At 40.1% G+C, this 25,327-nt stretch overlaps 1 protein-coding gene and 1 long non-coding RNA gene across 2 annotated transcripts; both read right to left on the minus strand.

The window, feature by feature from the left end:
• Positions 1–1,841: 1,841 nt before the first annotated feature.
• On the minus strand, positions 1,842–24,601 carry LOC6045348 (inositol hexakisphosphate and diphosphoinositol-pentakisphosphate kinase). The gene is given in 19 exon segments (XM_038248291.1): positions 1,842–2,487; positions 2,490–3,012; positions 3,134–3,398; positions 3,460–3,547; positions 3,550–3,597; positions 14,667–14,885; positions 15,699–17,018; positions 19,954–20,194; positions 20,248–20,340; positions 20,689–21,056; positions 21,059–21,994; positions 22,297–22,397; positions 22,517–23,280; positions 23,340–23,494; positions 23,551–23,641; positions 23,725–23,963; positions 23,966–24,050; positions 24,145–24,335; positions 24,338–24,601. Coding segments are annotated over 19 exon segments (6,312 nt in total). The 5' UTR covers positions 24,375–24,601; the 3' UTR covers positions 1,842–1,939.
• On the minus strand, positions 12,499–13,287 carry LOC119765118. The gene is made up of 2 exons (XR_005276505.1): positions 12,923–13,287; positions 12,499–12,863 (listed from the first exon to the last, which is right to left on the minus strand). It is a non-coding gene; the product is annotated as an uncharacterized LOC119765118 (long non-coding RNA).
• Positions 24,602–25,327: the final 726 nt, after the last annotated feature.

Genomic DNA, 25,327 nt, shown 5'->3' on the forward strand with positions numbered 1-25,327 from the left:
TTTCGGAAAAATTTAAGTTTTGTATGTTCGTTCATATCATTTATTCGGTAAAGCAGTGCTCGTTTACGCTGGCGATCCAGGCGCGCAGCCGTTCCAGTCCTCCCATGGCGTTGTACTGCGACCACGACGGCGACATCGACGCGGCGTCGCCTTTCACAGCGAGAACCGAGACCTCGCTGACCCGGCCTTCGTCGTCCAAGTTATCCTCGGATAAATCGGCGACGGCGGGCTTACGCTGCCGCTTTTTCGGACACCAGACCTAAAGCCAGATGTTGATTCAGATTTTTTTAAAACATAGAACAAAGAAAAACTTAAAAAGTACTTACTCGTGGCGATTCCAAGCTCGTGGCCCTTCTTCTGAGTGGGAGGCTAGTTCTGCGCTGAGTCCCGGTGTCGAAGCTCAGCCGCCGTTGCCGTGAAATGGCCCGCGTCTCCACATGAAACATCGCGAATCGAATTCCGCTTTCTAATTGCAAACTCGAAGAGAAAAATCAGCACAGAACTTAACGGAAGTGAAACACCACCAATTCAACGCAGCAACAAGTTTGAATTTTTCAGAAAGCTGTAATTTTACACGCACGTTCAAAAACACTCAGTTTTCGTCAAAATCGAACCTACTCAGAAATGATTAAAAGGGACATCTGTCAGATTTGAGTGAATTTCTCTAATAATTCAACGAAAATACTACACTACACTCGACACTACAATACTACTACACTCAAAATCAGAATGATCCTTAAAAGGGTTCTTTCCTAGGTTCTTTCTATCCTTTTTCCAAGTTTAACCGTCATCACCGAGCGTTGCAGGATTCACGTGAGCATGTATTACGTGTACGTACACGAAAAAAAGTGAGGTTAAATTTTGTCCGGTCAGCAAAATCAAATGGTGCGCTAGTGTGCGTGGAAATGAGAAGATTTTTATGGAAACAAGCTAAACCCGTCAAACTATGTCTTGTCTTTTTTCACGTTTTTAGCTAGGTATGTAATTTGCTTATTTAGCCTCCTGTGATCAAAATATGATTTTACGTAGCTTTTAAATACAATCTCCGCTTGTGAAACGGCGTTCCTACTTGGACCGCAACTCGAAACTGCTGCTCTACAAGACGGTGCTCAAACCGGCGATGAAGTATGCTTACCCGGCGTGGCACGATTGCACTGCTTCACATCGGAAGAAACTGTAAGTGAAGCAGAACCGGCTGCTGAAGATGGTGTTAAACCTGGATCCCTTCCACCCGACTGACGACGTCCACAGGATTGCGAAGATGGAGCTGATTGACGATTGGCTTCTAAGAGTGCTTCCGATGTTTTGGATGGGGTGTGCCACCTCAGCTAACCCTCTGCTGCAGCGGATGTCCCCTTGATGTGATATTAGAATAAGAAATACCTCCTTTCCTCTAACTATCCCCTATCTATTAGCAATTTCGAAGGTTATTTTGTAACTTTTTTCCTTCCTCTGCTCAATTTTTCTCCCGTGTACCAGTAAACTCTAACCCCGTTTTAATTAGTCAGCTGTTGAAAGGTACCCCATATCTCAGCTTAGGATAATTACTGCACTGATGTTTTTGCCATAACAATCCAATAAATGAAATGAAATGAATACAATCTGCAGATGCTTCAAAACAGTTCCATAGTGCCATCATCTTTTTTCCAATCATGCTGTTTTCGTAAGGAATTGCTGAATAATAATATAGGTTTAACTTTTTTCTAGCTTGGGAGTTTAGGTGTTCTCCCTTCAAACTTCTGAACAATGCTGCATGGCTCCTATTCATTTTATTGTTGTTGTTAAATCACGTTTTTATGTAGGCTTTCTCAATTTACCTCAATCGACAATACGCTGCAATGTTTGAAGCGATAGAACAGAATAAATAGCATCTCTTTACTGTCTTTATACCTTCATAACATTTCCTTAAATCACGTTTTGAGCTCATTCCATTTAAACACTAATTTATTCTACTTTTTGGTATACTTTCCATTGTGCCGTCACAGTTACCAGAACCGCCAGAACTGGTTGATGTACCGGCCGATTCAAACAATTGACTTGGGCCCATCGGCAAAGTACCAATTTCAACATGATGTGCGCTGGTGGTCTCTCGAGAACCGGAGCCGGAAGCTTCTTGCACTATTGATGTGGTGAACCGACCCATTCCTAGCGCCGAATCTCCACTTTGTGACCCACTTCTACCGCTAGCACTCAAAGAGTTTGTGTTGATGTTTTGTCTTATTTGATTTTTGTTGTATTTGTCCCTGGTAGCGCCGACGAAAAGTCCCGTTGCCGTGGTTGGGTCTAGGGCCGGAATTGAAGTAGATGGCCGCACAATATCGCTTGCTCGTCGCGCTATGTCATTCACCTGAACCTGATGGTAGTCAGTTTTTCCGTGGAAACTTTTCGTAACACGAGTTATTCGCGGAGGTTCGATAAACCCCTCTCGGATAAGGAAGGTTCCCGGAGTTGGACTGTTGTTCAACCGAGCGGACATGGCTTTGTTGGTTTTGAGCACTTTTCCGGTTCCAGCTCCAACTTGGAAGCCAAATTCTTGTCTACGTTCGGTATAAACTTTTGCAGCTCATCAAAGGACATGTGCAAACGGGACGGTTGCTGATCACGCTTGAAGAATGGCCCCGAACGATCAAATTTGTCCGTTCCATGTGATAGATTTTTCGACTCTGTGCGGGAATCCTTTTCGTATAAACTTATTTGCTTCTGGATGCGATTACCTCGAAAACGGTTCTCCACCTTTGGCGTAGCGCCACTGCTAGAGCCGGGACCAATAGGTGGAGCAGATGCCGGAGGAGGAGGAAGATCACCTCTCAGGCTGCTAACGTCAAGCCGAACATTTTTCATGTCAAAAAGGAACTCCTTTTGGATGTGTTTACCACTCGAGCACGCTTCAAGTGCTAGATTCAAATTTGATGAAGATGCAGTTTCCTCTCCAATACTGGCACCGGCCAAGTCTCCTGTACTTAAGCATGTATCCGTCGAAATTGTGGCATCTTCGTCGTCTTCCTCGGTTGTCTAAAACAAGTTTACAATTAAAAAGTACTCATTGAAATTCGAATCATAGAGTTATCTACGTGCGCACAAAATGCATGCGCACGTCGATAACTCTATTGTTCTTTACAGTTCTTAGCTTTACCAGGTCATTTGCGGTATTGGTGGAACCTTTCGTGGCGTCATTGGTGTTAAACTCCCAGTCTGAGCACGGCGTCAAATCTCCGCTTATATCCAGTGTAGCGTCCTTGCTAATCGGTGGAATCCGTGCCGGACTCTCCGCGTTGATACTGGCCGCCAACTGATCGTAATTAAAGTGTGATCCCAGCACGTTCAGGTCGTTGTCAATCATCGGGAAAATTTGCGGCAGATCGTCCCGATTTCCTCCGCCAACTGCCAGTGCAATGCTCCTGAACAAATGAATATCATTAGGGATTGAAAACGAGATACCAAAGCAATAGATACTCTTACCCATCGGTGCTGGTGATACTGGCAGACATTTCACTGCTCGGACATCCGCGGGAAAAAATGTCGCTGTAGTTGGGTGACGAAGGACCCCGCTGGACATTGCACTGATGCTGCTCGCCATGCTCGAGTGGCCGCTCCAACCTTGTATTCCAGGGACAAGCGGAAGTGGGATAGATGAAAGGGAAACGCGTGTGTGTGTTGTTGTTTTTGTAGAAATTTACTTATGAAGTGACGATTTCTACTATACTGTGATAGCTGCCACACTAAACATCGAAAGCTAACAAATGAATATACCAAGCGGAACCATAAATATGAATCATCAAAAGAAGATAAATAGTCTTGGAAAAAAAGTATCGTTTGGTAAATCCAATTTTTCGAAAAAAAATTCCAACATTGTTGGTTCCATTTGATCCCTAACATCGACCAACAAAATGTCTGCGCAGGCTCAACTCGAGGGGAAGCATAAACTTTGGGGTTCCCAGCAACACGTACACTTTCATTTTTTTTTTTTAAATTTTTAGACAGGGCCGCATGGTTTTTCTCCAAAGTTTGTATATCCAGGGAGCCCTTGGATGACCCAGGACATCCCAACACATCTGCAAAGTAGTCTACCATGTTGGCAGGATTAGCAGAGTACCGACGGCAGCAGGGAACGCGAAAAAGAGGGACGGATCCGGTTAACTTTGTCGGAAAATAAAATACGCGCGAGTAACAACTAAATGCGACTTTATTGTTGCGAAGCTGGCTTTGAACTAACTGTGTGTGTAAACGTTTCACATTTCTCTTGAACGGCAGCGCCGTTGTGGGCAGGGTTGCATCCGCGCACGTCACCACCAATAGGGTGGCTCAACATACCATACTCACTGAATCTATATGCTGGTATGTTCCGTTGTCAAAACCGGTCGACATCTTGCTTGTTACGGTAATACAGTGAGTCAAATATTTGTCCGTACCCCCCCGTACGGGAAATGTTTGTGATATAAAAGTACATAAAATTCGACTAAAGTGCCATGTTTTATACATCAATCGACGCGGCAGAATGTCCTCTTTAAGACACTGTCATTGGATTTGCAAAAACTTTTCTTGAAAAATACAAAAATTGTTTACTGAAAAAAGTCAAAAAAAGAGGTCAAATAATTGTCCGTACCCCCTAGTAAAAGTACAAAATCTGATCGATTTAAGTGAATTCATTTATGAAATGTTGTTTCAGTGTCAAATACTAGTACCTTTAGCCAGTTTGTGACAACTTTGAACTTCTGATAAGTTTGTTTAGTTAATTTATATTAAAAATTGGATTAAATTTAGTTTTTTAAAGTAAAACTTGTCAAAACATTAGTTTATAAACAACTATTTTTATAAAATTGCTATTTTGTGTTGTAAGAGTCCCTATTGAACAAGTTTCAACAATATTTGTTCAAAATATACATTGATTTCATCTTTTTTATTGACATTTTTCGACCAAAAATACTGTTTCGGAACAATACCGTTAAACAATCCGGATTGTCCCGGAACCAGTTCAACCCCTCGGAGGAAATTTTGTGGTGATCAGATAGAGGACAAAAACCCACCTCTTGCAATTTGAAGCATCCAATTCGTCCACTACAGCCCGATTACGATTCCCTAGTCTGAAATTTGAAATTTTCAAATTCCCCAAAAACATTCTGACCCAGAACGGTACAGAAATTCTCAGCACGGAAAGTGAAAATTTCAAATTTCAGACTAGGGACTCGTAATCGGGCTGTAGTGGACGAAATTGGATGCTTCAAATTGCAAGAGGTGGGTTTGTCCTCTATCTGATCACCACAAAATTTCCTCCGAGGTTGAACCGGTCCGGACAATCCGGATTGTTTAACGGTATTGTTCCGAAACAGTATTTTTGGTCGAAAAATGTCAATAAAAAGATGAAAACAATGTATATTTTGAACAAATATTGTTGAAACTTGTTCAATAGAGACTCTTACAACACAAAATAGCAATTTTATAAAAATAGTTGTTTAGGGCATCTCCAGCGCTGTGGTGCAAATCAAATTTGCACCCGGCTCATGAATACCGAGATCAAATTTGCCACCTTGAAAAAACTCCGTCATCCCCACCGCTAGGGTAGCAAAATTGCCACCGAAACAAGCCCACCGCGGGGGGCAAATATGGGTTTTTATCATTTTTTGCTCCGTTTACCTTCAAAAGCAATAATTATGTGTTGATTCATGCCTAGAAATGCTAAAAGTTTATTAAACTTTTTAATCCTATTGAAAATTTCAAAGAATTTAAATTTTCGAAAATGTCGAAAGATAAACCATTTGCTACCCGCTTTGAATCTCACCAAATTTGCTCTCGAGTTTGCCCCCGAGTCTCCCACCGCGCGTAGCAAAGCAGGTATCAAATTTGATTTCAAGTTCATCTGTAGACGAAAATATGTGTCGGTACCTGTCGGGTACTCATTTTCTGATACCCGACAAGTACCGGCAAGCCGGGGGCAAAGTTTTGAATGCGTGTTTCGGAGATTTTTGTATGTCTGCTCTATGTATGATATTATGATATGATGTATGATGATTCAAAAATTCAAAAAATTCAATAACTCAAAAATCCAAAAACTAAAAAATTCAAAAATTAAAAAAAAAATAAAATTCAAAAATATAAAAATTCCAAAATCGGGTCCTAAAATGAAGCTTAGATTACTGATATTATTGTTTACAGCAATAAAGCTTATTTTTCTGAGTACAATGACCCTTTGTACGACCACAAAGAGTTTAAAATGGATTTTTAAATCAATTTTGAAAAATTATCCTCGCGGTCCTTCTTGACAAAAAACTCCTACTTGACAGCTCGTTCCAAGGGGACCATAGTTGATCCATCGAAAAAATGTTGTCTTGTCAGTACTTTTTTTCGCATTCAAATGAAAAAAAAAGTGATCAGAAATGGTTTTTAATCGTGTTTTTTACCGTTGTGCATAAATATTGACATAGGGCTTTTATGCGAACATGGGCAGTTTAGTACCCAATTCCAAAATTAAAAAATTAATGATTCAAAAATTTTAAATGTTTTAATTTTTTTCAGAGATTTTTGAACTATATTTTTTATATTTATATATATTTTCTTATTATTTCAAAAAAAATGTTGGAAAAAAATCAAATTTTATTTATTGTTTTCATTTTTTTTCAGCTTTTTTTAATTTTTTTTTAATATTTTAATTTTTTTTAAATGAGCAACTTTATTTTTTGATTGTGCTCAAACTTTCCTATGACCAAATAAGCTAGTTTGTGTCATTGGTTCACCCATACAAATCTCCATACAATTTTGGCTACTGTCCATACAAAAATGGTATATAAATATTCAAACAGCTGTAACTTTTGAGTGAATTTTCTGATCATTCATGGTGTCTTCGGCAAAGTTGTAGGTATTAATGAGGACTATTGAGAAAAAATAGGTACACGGAAAAAAAATAGCAAATTGTTTAATCAACTTTTTTTTTCACAAAAACTCAATTTCCCAAAATACGCATTTTTTGATTTTCGAGATTTTTTATATGTTTTAGGGGACAAAAATCCGCAACTTTTGAGCCATAGAGAAACATGGTCAAAAAATCTGCCGCCGAATTATGATTTTTTGAAAAAAATAGTGATTTTTGGAAAAAAAAAATCGAAATTTGATACAAAACAAATTTGTTGTTATTTTTTCATGCGAAATTGAATTTGCAATCGAAAACTACTTTACAGATTTTTTGATAAAGTGCTCCGTTTTCAAGATATAGCCACTGACAGTTTGATTTTAGGGAAATATTTGAAATCTTTCGATTTTTTAAAAATAGTTACCATGAGTGACCATTTCTGAAAATATTTTTTTTTAAAGTTCAGAAAATTTGCTATAAAATTGTCTCAGAGACATTGAAGATTGGACCTCGGGTTAATGAGATACAGCCGCTTTAAGAAAAAGTAACACGAAAATTGAAGTTTTCTAAGTCTCACCCAAACAACGTACCATTTTCTAATGTCGATATCTCAGCAACTAATGGTCCGATTTTCAATGTTAAAACATGAAACATTCGTGAAATTTTCCGATCTTATCGAAAAAAAATATTTCCAAAATTTTTAAATCAAGACTTGCATTTTAAATGGGCATAATATTTAGGGTTTCTTTCAATTTGTTTTTTCCGTGTACCTATTTTTTCTCAATAGTCCTCAACAATACCTACAACTTTGCCGAAGACACCAAATTGATCCGAAAAAATCTCTCAAAAGTTACAGCTGTTTGAATATTTAAATGGTATTGTATTGACAGTAGCCAAAATTTTATGGAGACTTGTATGGGTGAATTAATGACACAAAATAGCTTATTTGGTCATAGGGAAGGCCTTCACAAAGTTTGAGCCTAATCAAAAAATACAAATAAAATCCATTTCCGGTTTTAGTAGAGAATTGCTCAAATTTTTGATTTTTTTTAATTTTTTGATTTTTTTTTAATTTTTTGATTTTTTTTATTTTTTTTAATGTTTTGAATTTTTTTATTTTTTGATTTTTTAAATGTTTTAAAATTCATTTTTTTAAATTTTTTTAAAATTTTTTTTAATTTTTTTCATTTTTTGATTTTTTTTTCATTTTTTTAATTTTTTTTTTTTATTTTTTATTATTTTTTATTTTTTTATTTTTTTTTTTTCAAATATTTTTGAATTTGAATTTTGAATTTAATTTAAAAAAAAATGTTTTTTCCGTAGATGATTGAATTTTCCGTGCATTATTCCATTTGTATGTCTGCCTGTGTGGATCAATCGGACCGCGCACTGGACTCACAATCCAGAGGTTGCCGTTTCGAATTCCGGTGCGGACGCAAAAAATTCTAAGTGTAAATATAGGTATTCGGTGCCCTCTCCCCGTGCCCATACCTTCACACTTAGGAGACCCGGGAGGCGGAGTCTTGTCGCAAAAAGAACGATACACGCCTGTGGATCCGTTGACGAAACCGCAAGGTTTAAGAGGGCCACATTATAAGGTGTTACGTCGATTCCGTTTCATTCCATTTGCCACGGTAGTAAACCAGCAGAATAACGGGTAGCAAAGTGAAATCCTGAAGAACAGAGAGCAAATTTGCTACCGCGACAGGTACCGCGGTGGGGTTGACGTCGGGTGCAAATTTGATTTGCTTCGATGTTTGCTACCCACGCTGGAGATGCACTTATAAACTAATGTTTTGATAAGTTTTACTTTAAAAAACTAAATTTAATCCAATTTTTAATATAAATTAACTAAACAAACTTATCAGAAGTTCAAAGTTGTCACAAACTGGCTAAAGGTACTAGTATTTGACACTGAAACAACATTTCATAAATGAATTCACTTAAATCGATCAGATTTTGTACTTTTACTAGGGGGTACGGACAATTATTTGACCTCTTTTTTTAACTTTTTTCAGTAAACAATTTTTGTATTTTTCAAGAAAAAGTTTTTTGCAAATCCAATGACAATGTCTTAAAGAGGACATTTTGCCGCGTCGATTGATGTATAAAACATGGCACTTTAGTCGAATTTTATGTACTTTTATATCACAAACATTTCCCGTACGGGGGGGGGGTACGGACAAATATTTGACTCACTGTAGATCCTCAGATCTTAAGTCCAGGGACTCCTAGGATGACCCAGGACATTCCAACACATTAGCAAAGTAGTCTACCATACTCATTACTCACTGAAGCTATGCGGGTATGATCCGCGGTCAAAAACCGCCGACCTCTTGCTTGTTACGGCGGTAGACTCACCGGTCCTAGCACCGGTCTTAACTCCAAGGGGTTTAAACGGATAAAAATAAGAGATGTCATGATTGAACTATGCTAAGACATATCAGAACTCATAGTTATTGCTGATACGCGTCGAATGATGTCAAGATGATCGAAATCCATAATAAATATTGATTTTGTGAATGATTTAAGAAAATGTAAAAATATGATTTATTGTGTATTTTCACTTAAAATGCCAAAACTTCAACAACTTGTAACTTTTGAACCCCTAGATTTAGCGGTCCAGAAGACTTTTTTTCATGTCTCAGCGAGATCTTTAAAAAAAATTGGTCCCATTCGTGTACATCCTTGGATCAAATCCGCCTATTCTCCTAGCACGTGTTTTTGGGGACCCCAATCTTCATGCTTTCCCTCAAGTTGAGCCTGCGCTGAAATTTTGTTGATCGGTATTATCAATCCAGCGGCTCTTTGACCCAACGTTGGTGAGGTCGCCCAAGAAGACTTTTATCTAACAATAAAGCATCACTTATGGTACGTTCGGGCTAGTTCCGCTCTCAGAGCTGGCAACGTGTTTTTTTAAGAAACTCGCGCTAGTTCCGCAAGAGTTTCACCTCAATGTTGGAACTGAAACTCTAGTGCCGGACTCGATATTTTTTCATGATACGTTCGTTTGAAGAACTATCGGTGCCAGTTTTGGTTCAATCGAACGTCATTTGTCAGTGTGCGTGGAAATCGCATGAAACTGAAAAAAATATCGCGTACGGCACTAGCGTTTCAGTTCCAAGATGGCGGCGAAACTCGTGCGGAACTAGCGTCTCTAGCTAGCCCTCAAACGAACGTATCATCCGACGACGTCGGTACCATCAGTTGCATGTGAGTTTCACGCGCACTGACAAATAATGATGTTCGATTGAACCAAAACTGGAACCAATGAGTGCGGTACTCAGTGCCGCACCGACTCTTTAAACGAACGTACCATTACAGATGTCCGAAAAGCTCAGCTCGCAAGCGCCGTCATGTGGTGGCTTTTGGAGCTAGGCTTAATTGTTTTAGAATTGGTCCACTGGTTCGTTCTTCGTCATTTTGGTTATGCCGCCTATGACATTATCACTGTACTTTTTGCTTTAGTCAGGATGAATAAGAAACATGTTTCTTAAGATTTCTTCAACATTTTGAAGGGGGTATAGTTACCCCTTTATATTTTGTAAATTCCTGTTTGATTTTTTTTTAAACGCTTGACATGATTCAAAGAACTCATCTGATCAAATACCCTTATCGGCCATACATAGCTGATTGTTGAAGCTTTCAACTTAAGCAAAAAAAATCATTGTTTTGTGTTCAATTGAAAGAGCTATGCCGTGTTCAACGCATAATTACTCCATGTTCGAAAAAGTGCAACCGAGAAAAACGTGATTGAAATTTTTCGACTGATTTCTGTGTTTCTACGCATAATTGTCCCGGGGTTTTTATTCGCCCTTCATATCCCTTATCGCCTCAGTTAGCAGTTAATCTCTCAAAAAATACTTGGAGGGACAATTGGGTCGTAAAATGAAGCTTAGATTGATATTATTGTTTACAGCGATAAAGCTTATTTTTCTTACAGCGATAAAGATTTTGTCACCCCCCCCCCCCCCTCCCCCTTCAAAATTGGCCCAAAAAATCAGGGGGCAAAAAATATTTTTACAATAAACTTCAAAATTTCAATGAAAATTCAAGTGCAACCAGCTGAAATCAAATTAAAATACATTCTCCTGCTTTTAAAATCATTTTTAGCATGTTTGGGTTTATTAAAAAATCTTAAGATTTTTTGAAAATTTTCGATGCAAAATCTTTTTTTTTCGATACAATTTTAGTTTTTATAAAATCTTAGATTTTTTGAAAACTAATGATTGCAAAACAACTGAACTAGTGTAAAATGCATTTTAAAACACTTTTTTCATTTAAATGTGAAGATTATGGCTTGTTATTTTATTTTTTTTTTGCCCCCCCCCCCTTGACCTCGGCCAGGGCCGAGGGACAAAAACTTTTTTAAATATTTGCATCGGCCTAAATAGTTTAAAATAGATTTTTAAATAAATTTTTAAAAATTTACCTGACGGTCCTACTTGACAGAAAAAGTCCTACTTGGCCTTGACAGCTCTTTCCAAGGGGACCATAGTTGATCCATCGAAAAAATGTTGTCTTGTCAACTTTTTTTATGCATTTAAATAAAAAGCGTGTTTTTAATGTAATCAGGGGTGCCAGGTTGCCAGATAAATCTGGCATTGCCAGATTTTTTGAGCGCCAATTAGAAAAAAATAATTTTCTATTTCTTCCTCACATTGTGAAGCTATAATGTATAAAAAGTGAAAAAAAAAAGTTTTTGAACAAAAAATTACTTATTACTTTGAGAAAAGTGGCTTGCCAGATTTTTCCCAGATTTTTTACTCCTCAGACCTGGTAACCCTGAATGTTATTTAATTTACATAGAGCTTCAGGACCTTATTATGCGTAGAAGTTTGATGATGGAACAAACAGACTTTGTGTTGAACGAAAGTAGGGTAGAGTAGTCATCAATGAGACACGGGGAACAATGATAAAATGGCTCTCTAAAGTCGTAGTTTCAATCAATCAGACTCATATTTGGGGGAAAGGTGTGTCTACTAGATACACATCTGCCATAATAGTGGCTTTGGTCATGGACGCTCCCTTGAAAAGTCATTCATAAATGTTTGATTCTGGGATGTAGAAGTAAATTATGGACAAAAAATACTTTTTCGCTCGAAGGCTGCCATTTACACCAAAACTAATATTTCTTCAAATTTCTTTCGACGTTCCATAGGGATTGAGTTGGGCTACAATGTTCTTTCATTAAGTTTGGCCAAAATTAAGAATATACCCAGAATCCAGGGCTGTCTCATTGTTCCCCACTCATTTCAGCCCATGGGTAACAATGAGACACTTCGATTTTACTTCACTTAACGTTTCAAAATGTATGGAAATCTTTCAAAACATGAATTGAAAGTGATTTTTGGCTTATTTATAGAGTTTTTACCTCATTTAACCAAAAATACAAAGTTATTTGGTATAAATATATGGATTTTACAAAATTTAAATACTTTGTTACAATTAGAGATTTCCCGGCTGCTCTTTGAACTCAAAAGAAGAAAAACACAAGCACGAAATGTATGTTTTAACACGTGTATTGAACCCTCATCAGTGTGTGTGTGCACAAATCTTCCTTTTCCCCGGTATCTTCTTCTTCTTCAACGCTCTTCTTTATTCTCGCGCGCCTCGCGCTTGTTCACCTTCTCGCGCTTTTGCTTCCTCTTCCCTTCTTTTCTTTCCCCCGCACTCGCCTTCTTTCCTCACACATCCCCTTTCTTCAGCGACATCGCCGAGCGTCACTTCCGGCGTTCAGACATGACGCCGCTTCCGACGATCACACGGGCCATATTCCAACGGCGACAGGCACAAACCACACTCTCCCGCGTGGTATTTCGCTCGCTTTGTTTGTCCCCACCGCTGCCTCCTTGCTCTGGGGAATTGTGCACTCACCGACAGTTGCACATGGTCCCGATCGTGACCACTCCGGCTCCACAGGTCCTCTTCCTCGCCGACGGTTTCGTCGACTCGCCTTAGCACTGGCCGCTTGCAGGTCTCCGGGTTTGCCAGCAAGAGTTCCAACTAGAACGAAAAGGCCCTGCAGAATCGGCCACAGTCAGCCCAACGGTTTCCATCTTTTCTTCAACGGCAACTCACCCTTTCGGGGCCAGGGCGTCCAGTCGGCCGGGTTGCTCGCGATGCAGGCCGGAACGGTGGAACGTGCGGTCGGTCCGACCGTCGATTCGAAAAGAAGCAGTAAAATTTTGCTGCGTCGCGTGGACGACGTACTCACGCGGCTCGCGACAGCTGCGTCAACTTGACAGTTTTGACGCTTATAGTATTTTCCGCCGAACGGGGGGTTTTCTTGTGCGCAAGATTAAGGGCACGGAAAGTCAAATGACGTAATTTTAAGCGGACCAAACACAAATGCTACAACTTTTAAGTATAACTTTTGTTAACTTAACTTTCATGTTGGCAAAATTGCTTTTAAATGTTCAAGGCAAGTCACCTGCTATGGAACAATACAAAAACATGATATTTTACTAGAAAAGTATTGATTTTTATAGAGTGTCTCATTGTTCCCCAGCTGTATCATTGTTCCTGCCAAGTGCGTCTACAATGAGACAGTTGAATAACTCGGGCTGTAGATGTCGTATCGATCTCATATTTTGGTCAATGTTAGAACACATTAAAAGAAAGAAAATGTAACAGAAAGCTCATTAAAACATGCTCATGAAAAAAATAGAAAAATTGTTGAAAGTTGAAAACCAAAAGTGTCTCATTGATGACTATCCTACCCAAAGGGCAATTCACTTCTGATATTGCACCAATATGAAGCCAATATTGGAGTCGATACGGTATGCAGCCTAGGAATACTGCGCGAGTATTATGCGCGTATGATATTCACGCTGATATTTGGGTACACATAACCTCATATGTGACGATTATGGGGTCTATATCGACAATACGGTATGCAGACAATGAGAATATTAGGTGCGTATGATACGCGTATGCAGTATACTCGAAGTGATTAACCCCTAGATCCTACCCTACTAGATTTTATGGGTTTTTTGAAAAGTTTACGTCAAACTGAACATATATAAATATAAAAAGATCTGAATCGTAAAAAATGATACGGGGCAATCATGCGTAGAACGGCAGTTTGTTCGATACAAAAAATGGGATCAAGAATCTCCACTCTCATCTACAACAAGCAAAATAAAATAATATACCTACTTCGTGATCATGAAAATTCCATAAGGAAAATCAAAAGAAAATACTTGATGGAACAATTATACGTAGAATTAAAATATGGGACAATAGGACGACAATAAAAAAAAATCATCATCAGGGATACCTCACGGCTCGATTTTTTAGGTTAAAAATAATTAAACAACAAAAAACTGAAGAAAAATACCTGAAGAAAAATTTAACAACATTATCAATCATTATTTTTTGTACACGCATATTTTAAAATTGAATCCTAAAATATATATAGTCTCGCTGTTACTGCCAGTAATAGCTAATTGGGGCTTAGATTTAAAACTATGGGAGAATCATCATAACATTCAGTATGGAAATAAAAAATAATGCTGGGAGAAATAATATTATTATTCATCATGCGATATTTTTTTAAGATTACACAGTACATAGAGGCATAAAAGTAGAGTTTTTATATTACTGCTCAAAACTACTCGTTTTGAAACATGAATATTTATGTTCGACTATGTACATAACTATTTTCTTACCGAAAAAAAACATGATAAATACACCTGCTATTTTTTTACATAGCTAATGCAACAGGAACAAAAAGCGATGCGGATCGACTTTGAAACAGACTAAATGATAACATAATTTCTAGGAAAGAATTATAAACGAACGGTCGCACATTTTCACTTACTGGCCTGGACAAACGCTCCCACAACGGTCCGATCGAGTGCCGCCGCCGGGTTGGGAGTCGGAGTGGGCAACGGCGTTTTGGGCGGCGACGAGGCTGGCGTCTTGAACAGCGGTCCGGTGGTCATCTTCTCCAGAAAGTGGTCCAGCTGGCGCAGGGACAACGCATTGTGCAACGTCTCCAGTGGGCGTATCGGAGGCACGCCACCAAATCCTTCAATTGCTTAAACCGAATACAGAATAGGTTGGAGGTGGTGGTGGTGGTGGTGATGGTCAGGAAAAGACGGTTCGTGCATTAAACAGAGGGATGTGGGAGTTTGGAGTATGCCACGGAATACGTCGAGGGTTTTGTGGCAGCATCGGATAGACGGAACAGCAGGTGAAGGGTTGAATGGCGGTTGGAATGACGTAAGCCGATTTTATTCAAGAGGAGAAGGATGAAATCAAATATTTTAATAATAGGAAACTCATGGCATTTAACAACACTAAAAATCTCAAAGATTTACTGAACTGAACTGAACATTATTGAATTTTTTCAGGTAGGTAAGTATCCCAGTCACGAAATATTCTAGCAAAGATGGTTCTGCCAGAATTCTGCTAGAACGGTTGAAAATTTTTGCTAGAATGCTGTAAGAATATCCAGCTCTGTAAGAACTCTGCTAGAATCCTGCTTGAACGTCGTGACTGGGATGTTTCAATCATGGCTGTGGAGTCGGTATCAGAGCTGAGTGGAGTCGAGTAATTTTGAAGAGTACACTGAGAAAACAATTTCGTAATTTTACTATGAGTATATTTTGTAAAGCGTATTTCCAACATTATACACACGATTCGTTATGATTACATTTACTGCAAAAGATTTTGAAAATCTCTGTCCAGCATATCGCTCTCTGGTTCAAAAATGTACCATGTAAAGTAGAACTTGGTCGTTATCTATTAAGAGTTCAGTAGAGTTCAGCAAACGGAGGATAAATCAGCATTATTTAACAATGCATAACAAAAAAAAAACAACTATAAAGTATTGTAAAATAAAAATTACCTGATGGTGAGGCCGTACTCGGTATCATATCCCGCAAGTTCGGCGCCGACGAGCTTCCGCTGATGACCGCCGTACTGAACAAGCTGTTTGTGCTAGTGGCCATTTTTTTGCCGAATCCACCTAGCATTTTAAAGTAACTCATCTGGCCGGCAATGCTGTGTCGTTGACGTCTTTGTGTCGTTGAAGACGAACCACCCGGGCCACAGTGACTGTTGGCAACACTGCCACCGCTGCCGGACGTGCCATTTGAACTGTTGTCTGTGGTGTGCGATTTGACGAATTTCGAACAATGAGGTTTGAGGTTAGGTTGCGGTAGGTGGGTGGGGTTAGTCAATGGGAAAATAGGGTCACTCTCACTACAACTAGCGGCAACGGCAACACTCTTGCTGGGGAAGATTTGGTCTAGCATAGCTTGAAAGTCTTGGTCTAAGGTCACGACGTCCGTAGGATCTCTCTCATCCGGAGGAGGAGGTGTGGTCACCGAGATGAACGCGGGAGTGTCCGTCCAAGATTCGGATTGGTTGTCTGTCTGTTCCGTCGTTCGCACCTTAAAACTTGGCTCAGGGGGAGTAATTGACCTATCAAGTCGCAGCACCGGATCACTGGCAACGCGCAACAGTTCCGTGGGACCGGCGCAAAACAAGTTCCCAGAACCGTCACCATCGATGATGGTCTGAGACTGAGAACGAGGGCTAGGACTATGATTCAGGTGCTTCACATGAAAAAGCAGAGTAGTGGTAGATTCATTCAGAAGGATACGGGGCGTATCGGGATCTGCCAAGAAGTCCAAATCATCGAAACTTTTGCTAACAAGTGGTAGCGAGGAATACAGCATCGACTTATAAGAATAGCCATTGAACAAGATTGTGAGGTTGTCTCGCTCAGGGTCGTTGGAAAACGTGTAAGACATAGCTCGGCTACTCAGCGGATACTTGTAATGGAAAGGATCCAGATCATGGCAGGCACTATAGTACCGCGATGTTTCCGAATCAGTGTCCGAAAAGGACGAAACGTATAGCTCTTGTCCCTCTAAATCGGGAGTGAACTCGCTGATGGAATCGCAAGAGTACGAATCCCTAATGAAAAGGCATTGGCCGGACATCGGTCGCTCATTGGTGGCCACTGTCGACAACTGAACTCGGTCGCGATTGCCTCCACGGTATGTGCCAAAGCCACCCGTGTACAGTACCGATTCGTCGTATTGCTTATCATCCGGCGTTTTCGGAATCTGAGAAAGATCCAGCGAACTCAGTGGTAGCTCGTTGGTAGCCGATTCGTAACCGATGGTTGAAGGTTGCTTCTTGGCAGATGGCGTTTCGCCTGCACGACGCATTCAGTTTAGATTCAACACACAACACAAGAAAACATTGAAGTTAGAAAATTAAAACAATACAAAAGTATACAACGGGTTGTTATCACATTAATTTAGGGGAAAAAAACAAAAGATTAACGGTTACCATTGATATACATCGTTGCAAGAGATTACATTTGTACAAAATACCCACGTTCCAAGAGAAGTTTTGAACATTTTCCGATTACAAATGTAGTATTAATAATAAACCAACAAGTTTTATGTAGGAAGAAAAGAAAAAGAAGAAGAACAAATAGATAATTTATTGAAACAGATGAAACTAGAACCACTAAGCCCGTTGTTAATTTCGATGAATTTTTATGTGAGTTTCGAAAAAATAATGACAAAATTGGATGTCGAGATTTTAAAGCAGATGGCTTTGCAGCAACGGGTTTAACTTGGCTTTGCAGCAACGGGTTAGAAAATTACTTCGATTATTATTAAAAGGGGACCCAAAAAATTTAACTAGTAAAGAAACTCCTGTCACCAGCAAAAACGTTAAACAGAAAAACGAAAAGACAAAAACCAACGCACTGTATGGAGAGTCCTGAGTCCACGGGGAAAGTGGTGTTTTTAGTATCGGTTGTGTGTGCCCCGGTGATTTGTAGAAAGGCTCAAGTCAACTGCTGTCTCGCATGTCAAACAAAATCCTTTATGATTATGTTGCCTTTAATTTGACTGGTGTTCAATTGCGGGAAACTTCGTTTGCATAATAGACAAGACACACACCTTCTGACTTTTTTCCAGCACAGAAAAGGTACTAAGTGTGTCTGTCTAGTTTGCAAACCATCCTCATGAATTTAGGTAACTTCTTGCGTTTATTATTTTTATCGTTTTTTGTTCCAGTCTTCAGTCCTCTTTTCTATGTTTTCAAGACTGAAATTATTTTCTTCAAAATATTTTTTTTTTTTTAAATAAAACACCAAAGGATTTGTATAACATGTGAAGAGACAATCAACTTTGAGTGTTAAATATTAAACAAAGAAGAAACATTACTTTCCAGAGCATATAATTGCAATTTGTGTGTGTGTGTGTTTTTTTAAATCAAACTACAATCTGGCTACGAAGGAAATATCCATTTATGAGAAGCGATTTTTGTCGTTCCCATAACTCATTCGTTGGACTTTCAACATTGTAGTCATTCTGAGGAAAGCAATTCTCTCTTCCTTCAAAAGCAAACATTTCCAAAACATCCAGGCTCGCGCGCAACAAAAAATATCAAAAACACGGAACAATTGCCAGCCAGATGAGACTACTGTTTTTGGTGAGGTGTGTTTCGGTTAGCTTTTTTTCCTATTGTTCTTATTGAAGAAGTGTCTCGTCGCCGGTTCGCGGATGTTGTTGTTTATTTGGACATTTGAAATAGATAAAAAATATTCATTACGTGGTTAGCAGCTGGGGTTAACTTCTAATATTATGTAATAAACTAAAGGCGGAAGGAAGGAAACAAAATCGGAAACAAGAGAGAGAACAGACAACAGAGAAAAAATTGTTGTGTTAAGGAAACATACGATAAAAGATTCCGAAAATGTAGGATTTTTTTCATTGACGAGTATACATTTTCAAACAAAAACATGGAAGCTTTAAAAACAATTTGAAAAACGACAGTGTACTGGGAGAACGAAAAAATCAGTTTTCGAGTGGTTTGTTAGTTTGGTACATACATTAAACATGTCCAGTTTTTTGTCAATGACTTTCAAGAAACATACAATAGCTCTTGATTCTTTAAAACTCTAAACTGAAAATTGCATTAGCTGACCATTTCACCCTAAATAAACCAACAAATAGAAGTAATATCCCAACATTTTAATTTAATATTTCGACATCATTTTTTGGTTGCTATGTCTTGCACGGCTTCGTCGCGTTGTGTCTGCAGTGGCTTTAAATGAAATATCTATAAATCATACATCTTTTACACTGTTTAGTAATAAAAACAAACTAGCTCTGGAGCCATCCGTGGATAGGGCGTCCTAAAATGCTAATGCTAATGCTAATCATTTTTGGTTGCTATGTCTCTCATTTCAAACCTAACATATATTTACAATTTTACTGCAATGTTTGTGAAATGAAGTACAAAAATTGTCCAACATAAACTTGAAAATAATTAGTAGTTGCTGAATTTCAAGCAGGTAGGTAATAAAGAGTTTACCTCAACTACAGAGTACATCTTTGCAGGTTATTTTCCTGTTAAAAGGAAAATAACCTTGAATTTAATTCAATACTTAATAAAATTAAATATGCTAAAACACGCGATCAGAACTCAACGCGAGAAGCCTGATATTGGTTAAGTAAAAAAAATGACCTCGTGTTTTGTTTACTAAAGGAAACAATATTGAAAATGGGATTAGAACGTCATTTTTTGTATTAAATGTTGTAAATGATTCTTTTCAAATAATGAGCCTTTAAATGATCCATTTAATGCAATAACAAAATTAAACATTACCTTGGGTTTGTTAGCGGCCTGCGGGCGCCATTACATTTACGTGCAGGATCTTAAACGTTCCAAAAAAGTATGAGGGGACACGGGGAGAGAGAAGTACGGTACGGCCACACACAAACAAATATGTTCAGTCAAATACAACTGCGCACACACGTATTACAAGAAAACATAACAAAGTACAAAGAACGAGTGCCAATTCGAACAGAAACCATGTTTTTTTACAGTTTGTGTAACGATAATAGAACATGAAAACACACGCACGCACACTCTGAAAATAGGGGCGCAATTTGCACATAGAAATAGTTTTTTTTTTCGTCGAATTGAAGTTTCCAAACTAGTAACGTACACGAGGTTTATTTCTTAAGGAAAAGAGAAATTTTGAATATTTTGTACGGGAGGTCATGTGGGAAGCGAAGTTTATAGGAGATATTTACAAAAAGAATAGTAACTATAGCGTTACGAACCTTTCATGCGGGCTCCGCCGCCATGCTTTCCACCGTGCTCGAAAGACCGTGCCGCCCTCGGTTCATCCGGGCTGAGAGGCCGCTGGGTCTGCTGCTGGGCGGCCAGCTCTTCACTGAGTCGTTTTGCGAGATCCATTGCCTCGTGGCCGGACACCGTGTGACACGAGCCAATCGGGATCGGTTCTGAGGATTTGATCTTGCGCATTTTGCGATCTTTATTTTTTATTGTGTCTGAAAAAGACTGCAAAAGAGGGTTAGTAATATAAGAACAAATATTCATGTTATGCATCTTACATCTCTGGGAAGAGTTTGTCCGGATCCGTGTGAGTTTTCGTCTTCTGTGTCGTTTTCTTCGTCAATACGGGATGTACTCTCCTCATCGCCGCTCTGAAATTTTGAAAGTTAATTAAATTTGGTAATTAAGCAATTTCACACAGAAGCATTTTTGTACAATTAGAGTGTAACAAAAATAGCTTTTTGGCAGGCATTTAGGAGGTTATTCTGGTAGGCGTACTGAACCCAAACCCCAAATATGATCTTGATTGTATTGTATTTTGAATAGGATTTAACCAGTAAAATTTTTTTTTTAAATAGTGTAAATTTTTGAAGCACTTTGGCCAATGATGCGTTTACTTCCGACATCACTGGCGTGATCCTTGCCCTTTGTTGGTGAATACGACATTGAAGTTTTGAGCAATCTGAAGCTAGGTTCAGGTCGGCCCATCCCAAACTTACCGCATTTTTCGATGTAACGGAATCGTTCCGGCTGTGGGGCCTAAATCCGGGGCCAGGCGGAAGGTTCTTTTGAACACAACAATTTACCCCCGGAGAAAAGTGAAGTTCTACGTGGAATCGTTCCTCGGAAAAGGGATCCTTCGTTGGGTCCTCGTACAGCATTATCACTATTTGGGACATGTAGTTCAACTCGGATACCATCGAAACATATTCCATGGCGCGTCGCCATTGTTCGTCAGTCAGGACATTCAGAAGTCCTCCATATCGTAGCACCGTCAACAGCGAATGTACGTGGCTTTCGCTGGTGAAATAGAGTCGAGTTCGGACGTGTCTCCCAGGACTCGAAACACCGTGGCTGTAGCGAGGTTTAACCGGTTGACGCTTTCGTCACCGAGTTCTTCAATGTTGCGCTGCAGGTCGGCTCGGATTTTCTTCAACAGTGGGGTGCAAATTCCCTGTCCGATTGTCAATTTCTCGTGCACCGTCAGTCCATATTCCTGTGGAATCACAACGTCAGCCAAGTATTTGGCGTAGATGTAAAGCTCTTCCGCTAGATCAAACTGCAGCGTGTGTTGATTGTGTTGTAAGTCGTACTTTATGCAATCGTAAATGTCCGGAATCTTTGAAATGTCAAAATTTTTGTTCTTTGTGCAGAAATCCTTCTCTATTTTTCCCCACCGGCGACCCATAAGTTCCCATGTTTCCCCATGATACAGGACAGCATCCCTGGTCTTGGGATCATCTCGTTTAACCCCCACAACCGTCAACAGTGATTGTATCAACGAATGCACGTGTGCACAGCATTTCACAGGATTCTTGACAAAATCCATCGCCAAATTTATACTAATCGCATTTCCAGGATTAATTGCAGCCCGATCTTCGACCGTAAAATCTCGATCAATTTGCATCAGCTCGTGTAGCCGCGATTTGGCCATGTTCTGATATTTACTCGAATCACAGTCATTGTCCAGCAACCCATTCGTGTTTGCACTCTTAACCATTTGCACCAAAATCGGCGTCAGTTCGCCTTCCAAAGCCAGCAACCCCTTTGCAAATGCCGCAGCCGTCATCTGTACTCGACCTTCGTCCGACGCGTAGATCTTCAGATCGTGCCGAAATGTCGAGTGCAACCGGAGCAGGCCCAATCCTTGGGCACCGAGGCCTTCCTTCCCGTCTCCACGGCTCTGTCCACCGGGGTACATGCAGCGGAAGATTCGACCCAGCTCCTCAGCTTGAATGCGACCCGCCGGCGTGAGTTCGCCACCCCACTTTAATATCAGCACCAGCGAAGGTTCCTTTGGTGCATCTACTGTTCCACAGGGACACGACGAGGCGAGGGCGCGCGGGAAGATTGTTTGAAACAGAGGAACAGCATTAGATCAGGCCATCATCGATTGTTGAAGGTGAAAACAAAATCAAAATCTTTCCAAAATGGTTAAGCTCATTGCAGGTTAGAGAAGCAAAACAATCTTCCTACGCACAATTGTCCTATGTGTAAGATAAACTCGTAGTCAAACGGGACCATTGTACGAAGAACGACTGTACAGAGCCAATAAATTTAGAACAGGAGTTGGGCTAATGAAATAAACAACGCAAAACAAAACGTACTAGAACGGTGTTTACCATCGTCAGAGCTAGATCCACGTGGCCTGCCTTTCGGTTGATACTTCATCTGGACCTTACGGTTGATGCCGGAAAAGTGGCCGTACCTACGGGTGAAAGCGAAAGCGGTTATTTAGATGGGTCTTTGAATTGGATATAAAGAACTCAACTAAATTAAAACTAAACAAATTATCTACATTGTAAAATAATGATTTGTTGTTCTTACATTTCCAGCACACTCTTCAGTTGCTCCAGCTTGCTTTGCTTCTCCTCAATCTCCGAGTCGGCCGCTTTGGTTTGTATTTCCGCCAGCAGCGAGCGCGCAATGTCCAGAATCTCCTGCAGCTGCTTGGGCCGCTTGAGTTTTATGTGGCCGTACTTGTAGCCGTCGTACTTTTCGAATATCTCGAAAAACTTGGGATGCCGCACTTCGACCTTCATTTTCTGCTTCGGAGTACGGTCTCCATGCCGGATGATTGCGGTGACGCACCGGAGTTCCATCATTTTTCCGAATGTGGTGGGAACGATAGGGGGGTCGTCCAGCTGAAAGGGCACCGACCATGGGATGTGCAGCGTCGGCGCCAACTCGCGCAGAATCATATTACCCAGGATTTTGGCCGAGTCGTCGTAATACTTGTTTGAATTCTTCACGAAACTGAACCCGTTCACATCACAGACGAAGGACTTTCCGTTTGCACGCAGCAGATCGAATCCGCACACGGTTTGTTTGAAGGCCAGGCAAACCTTGCGCGAAATCAACTTTTCTGCGTTGCTCAAAATAACGGGATAGCGGATCTCTTTTCCGTCGCTATCTCTTTCCACCTTGCCATCAAGAGCGGGGCTCTTTCTAGCCTCGGCGTGAGCATAATCCGGCCCGACGGTGTACACCTTTACGTCTGTCCCATCGGTCGGCATAAAGTCTTCGTAGATAAAAGAACCCGTCTTCCGGACACGCGACTCCGGCGAATACACGCTACTGCGGCTGCCAATCTGTAACACATTGCCGCTTGATAACGCTAAACACCAGAGCTTTTTATATAAGAACTAACCTTACGGAACAACCGTTGACTCCCACCTCCGGCAGACGTCGGGTAGTAAATGTAGATGTTGTGATCTTCCGCCGAAACTGGCTTTTCAACAAATGGTTTATTGAAGATGATTCCATTCACTTCCACGTGGTCCTCGGACTCGACAAGTTCATGTTCTACAAGTATCATTCCTTAAATGTTTTAGTTCAACAAGTTGGTAGACAATACTCACGCTTTGGATCCGGCGAGTCTCTGTCGAGCACGGCATACCGCGGAATTTCGATCCCTTCCTTTTCCAAGATTGCGTACACTCGTCTTCGATCCTGCAAGGCGAGAGGGAACAAACAAAATGACCCAACCCCATTCAACTTCCGTCACCAGAGTTTATACAAACGACCCTTACTACCTGTATATCAAACTGCATGTGCAAATTGTTTATCACGTACGGTTGTCTCAATTGCGCATACTGGATTGCCTTCTCCAGCGGGAATCCCTTGGAGTGAAAGGAAATTAAACAATCGCAGAGTGGCCACTTCTCCACAGGTTCCTTAAGAATCACTTCCTCGCTGAACACAACCATCTTGATGAACTCAAATTCTTGCAGCCGCGTCAGGATTTCCTTCATCGGCTTCGACTGGGACTTTTGGCCATCGCGCAAACTGCCACCACAACCTGCTTGCCGGATGTGGACGAATCGTCCGAATCCAGGCCATCGTTGGAGTCCAAATCTCCTGTAAAAAAGAAACAAAACAAAGATTACTTTAGATCGCGATCAAAAATCTAAAAAAGTATTTTTAAAACCAAAATTTACATCGTACATTCATACATTCATCACAGTAACAGATGTAATCGTCATCATCGTCGTAACCGTACAAGGTTTCATCCTGATAACCGCCCTGATCGTAGCCGTGGGCGTCGGAAAACTCCATATCACCATCGTGCACCGGACCATCGGCTTCACCACCCCGAATGTACCGGAATCGGCAGTTCTGCTTCGACGGTGAGTTCGACGTGGCTTTTCAACCGCCACCAATCTTTCAGCCAGGACCATTCCATTGTTTGAGGTGTCCTTTCAGCAGAGTTCACTTTTTGCTATCACTGGGCGTTGCACAGTTCATTGTTCCCGAAAGTGCTTAAGCGATTGATCAAAATGTAGCGATCGCCTTTTCTAAACTCGATTGCGTAAGGATTTACAGTTTGAGAGATTCGTCTTTTTTTTCCGTCTATGGGTTATTCCAGGTCAATTTTTAAACTAAACTTGTGACTCATATTTTCGGTGCCATTCATAGTTATTGATCTGAGCAAGCGTGACATTACGTGTTATAAGTATAGGAAAAACGTGACAAAGGGGGGTAGGGGGGGGGGGGTAAATTTTGGCTGATTTTAGCGTGACGTACATTATGGATGAAGCCTAATTTGTCGTTAACATTTCAAAATGCATCATAAACGTAGGCTTTGCGTGAGATAAAGCGCTTACTGAAATGTTAGTGACAAATTATGCCAATATCGATTTCAACCCTCTTCTTAAGATTAATTGACTTCGATTAGAAAAAAAGGTGCAGTGGTAATGCTACAGGCATAACCATCATGACGAAGAACTTCGGACACAAAAGTTAATGATTTTTTTTCATAGTTTTATTATTTGCGTTTCTTGGCCACAAAGGCTCTTGCCAGCCATCGGCGACAGCCAAGTAAATTTCAACAGCAAGCATTAAAAAGCCCTTTTTAGGGCTCAAATTGATTACGAAAGAGTTATTCTCAATTTCAATAATTTCGCAATTATCGATTTATTACTCATATTGCCAAAAAGTTCAAGATGGTATGTCAGAGACATAACCGAAAGACATAGGACCAAACATTTTGAATGAGTTTTTGAATTGTTAGTGAAATCTGGGATAAGATTATTATATTTTGTTTCATAGATTTGTCGGCAAAATTGTCCTAAATGTTCCCCCAAGGTGAACTTTCCATGAGGGCACCGGCAACTCCAGGTTGTGGCCACTACTGTC

Source organism: Culex quinquefasciatus, chromosome 1, assembly GCF_015732765.1.
Source record: "Culex quinquefasciatus strain JHB chromosome 1, VPISU_Cqui_1.0_pri_paternal, whole genome shotgun sequence".
In the NCBI taxonomy this organism is placed as follows: Eukaryota; Metazoa; Arthropoda; class Insecta; order Diptera; family Culicidae; genus Culex; species Culex quinquefasciatus.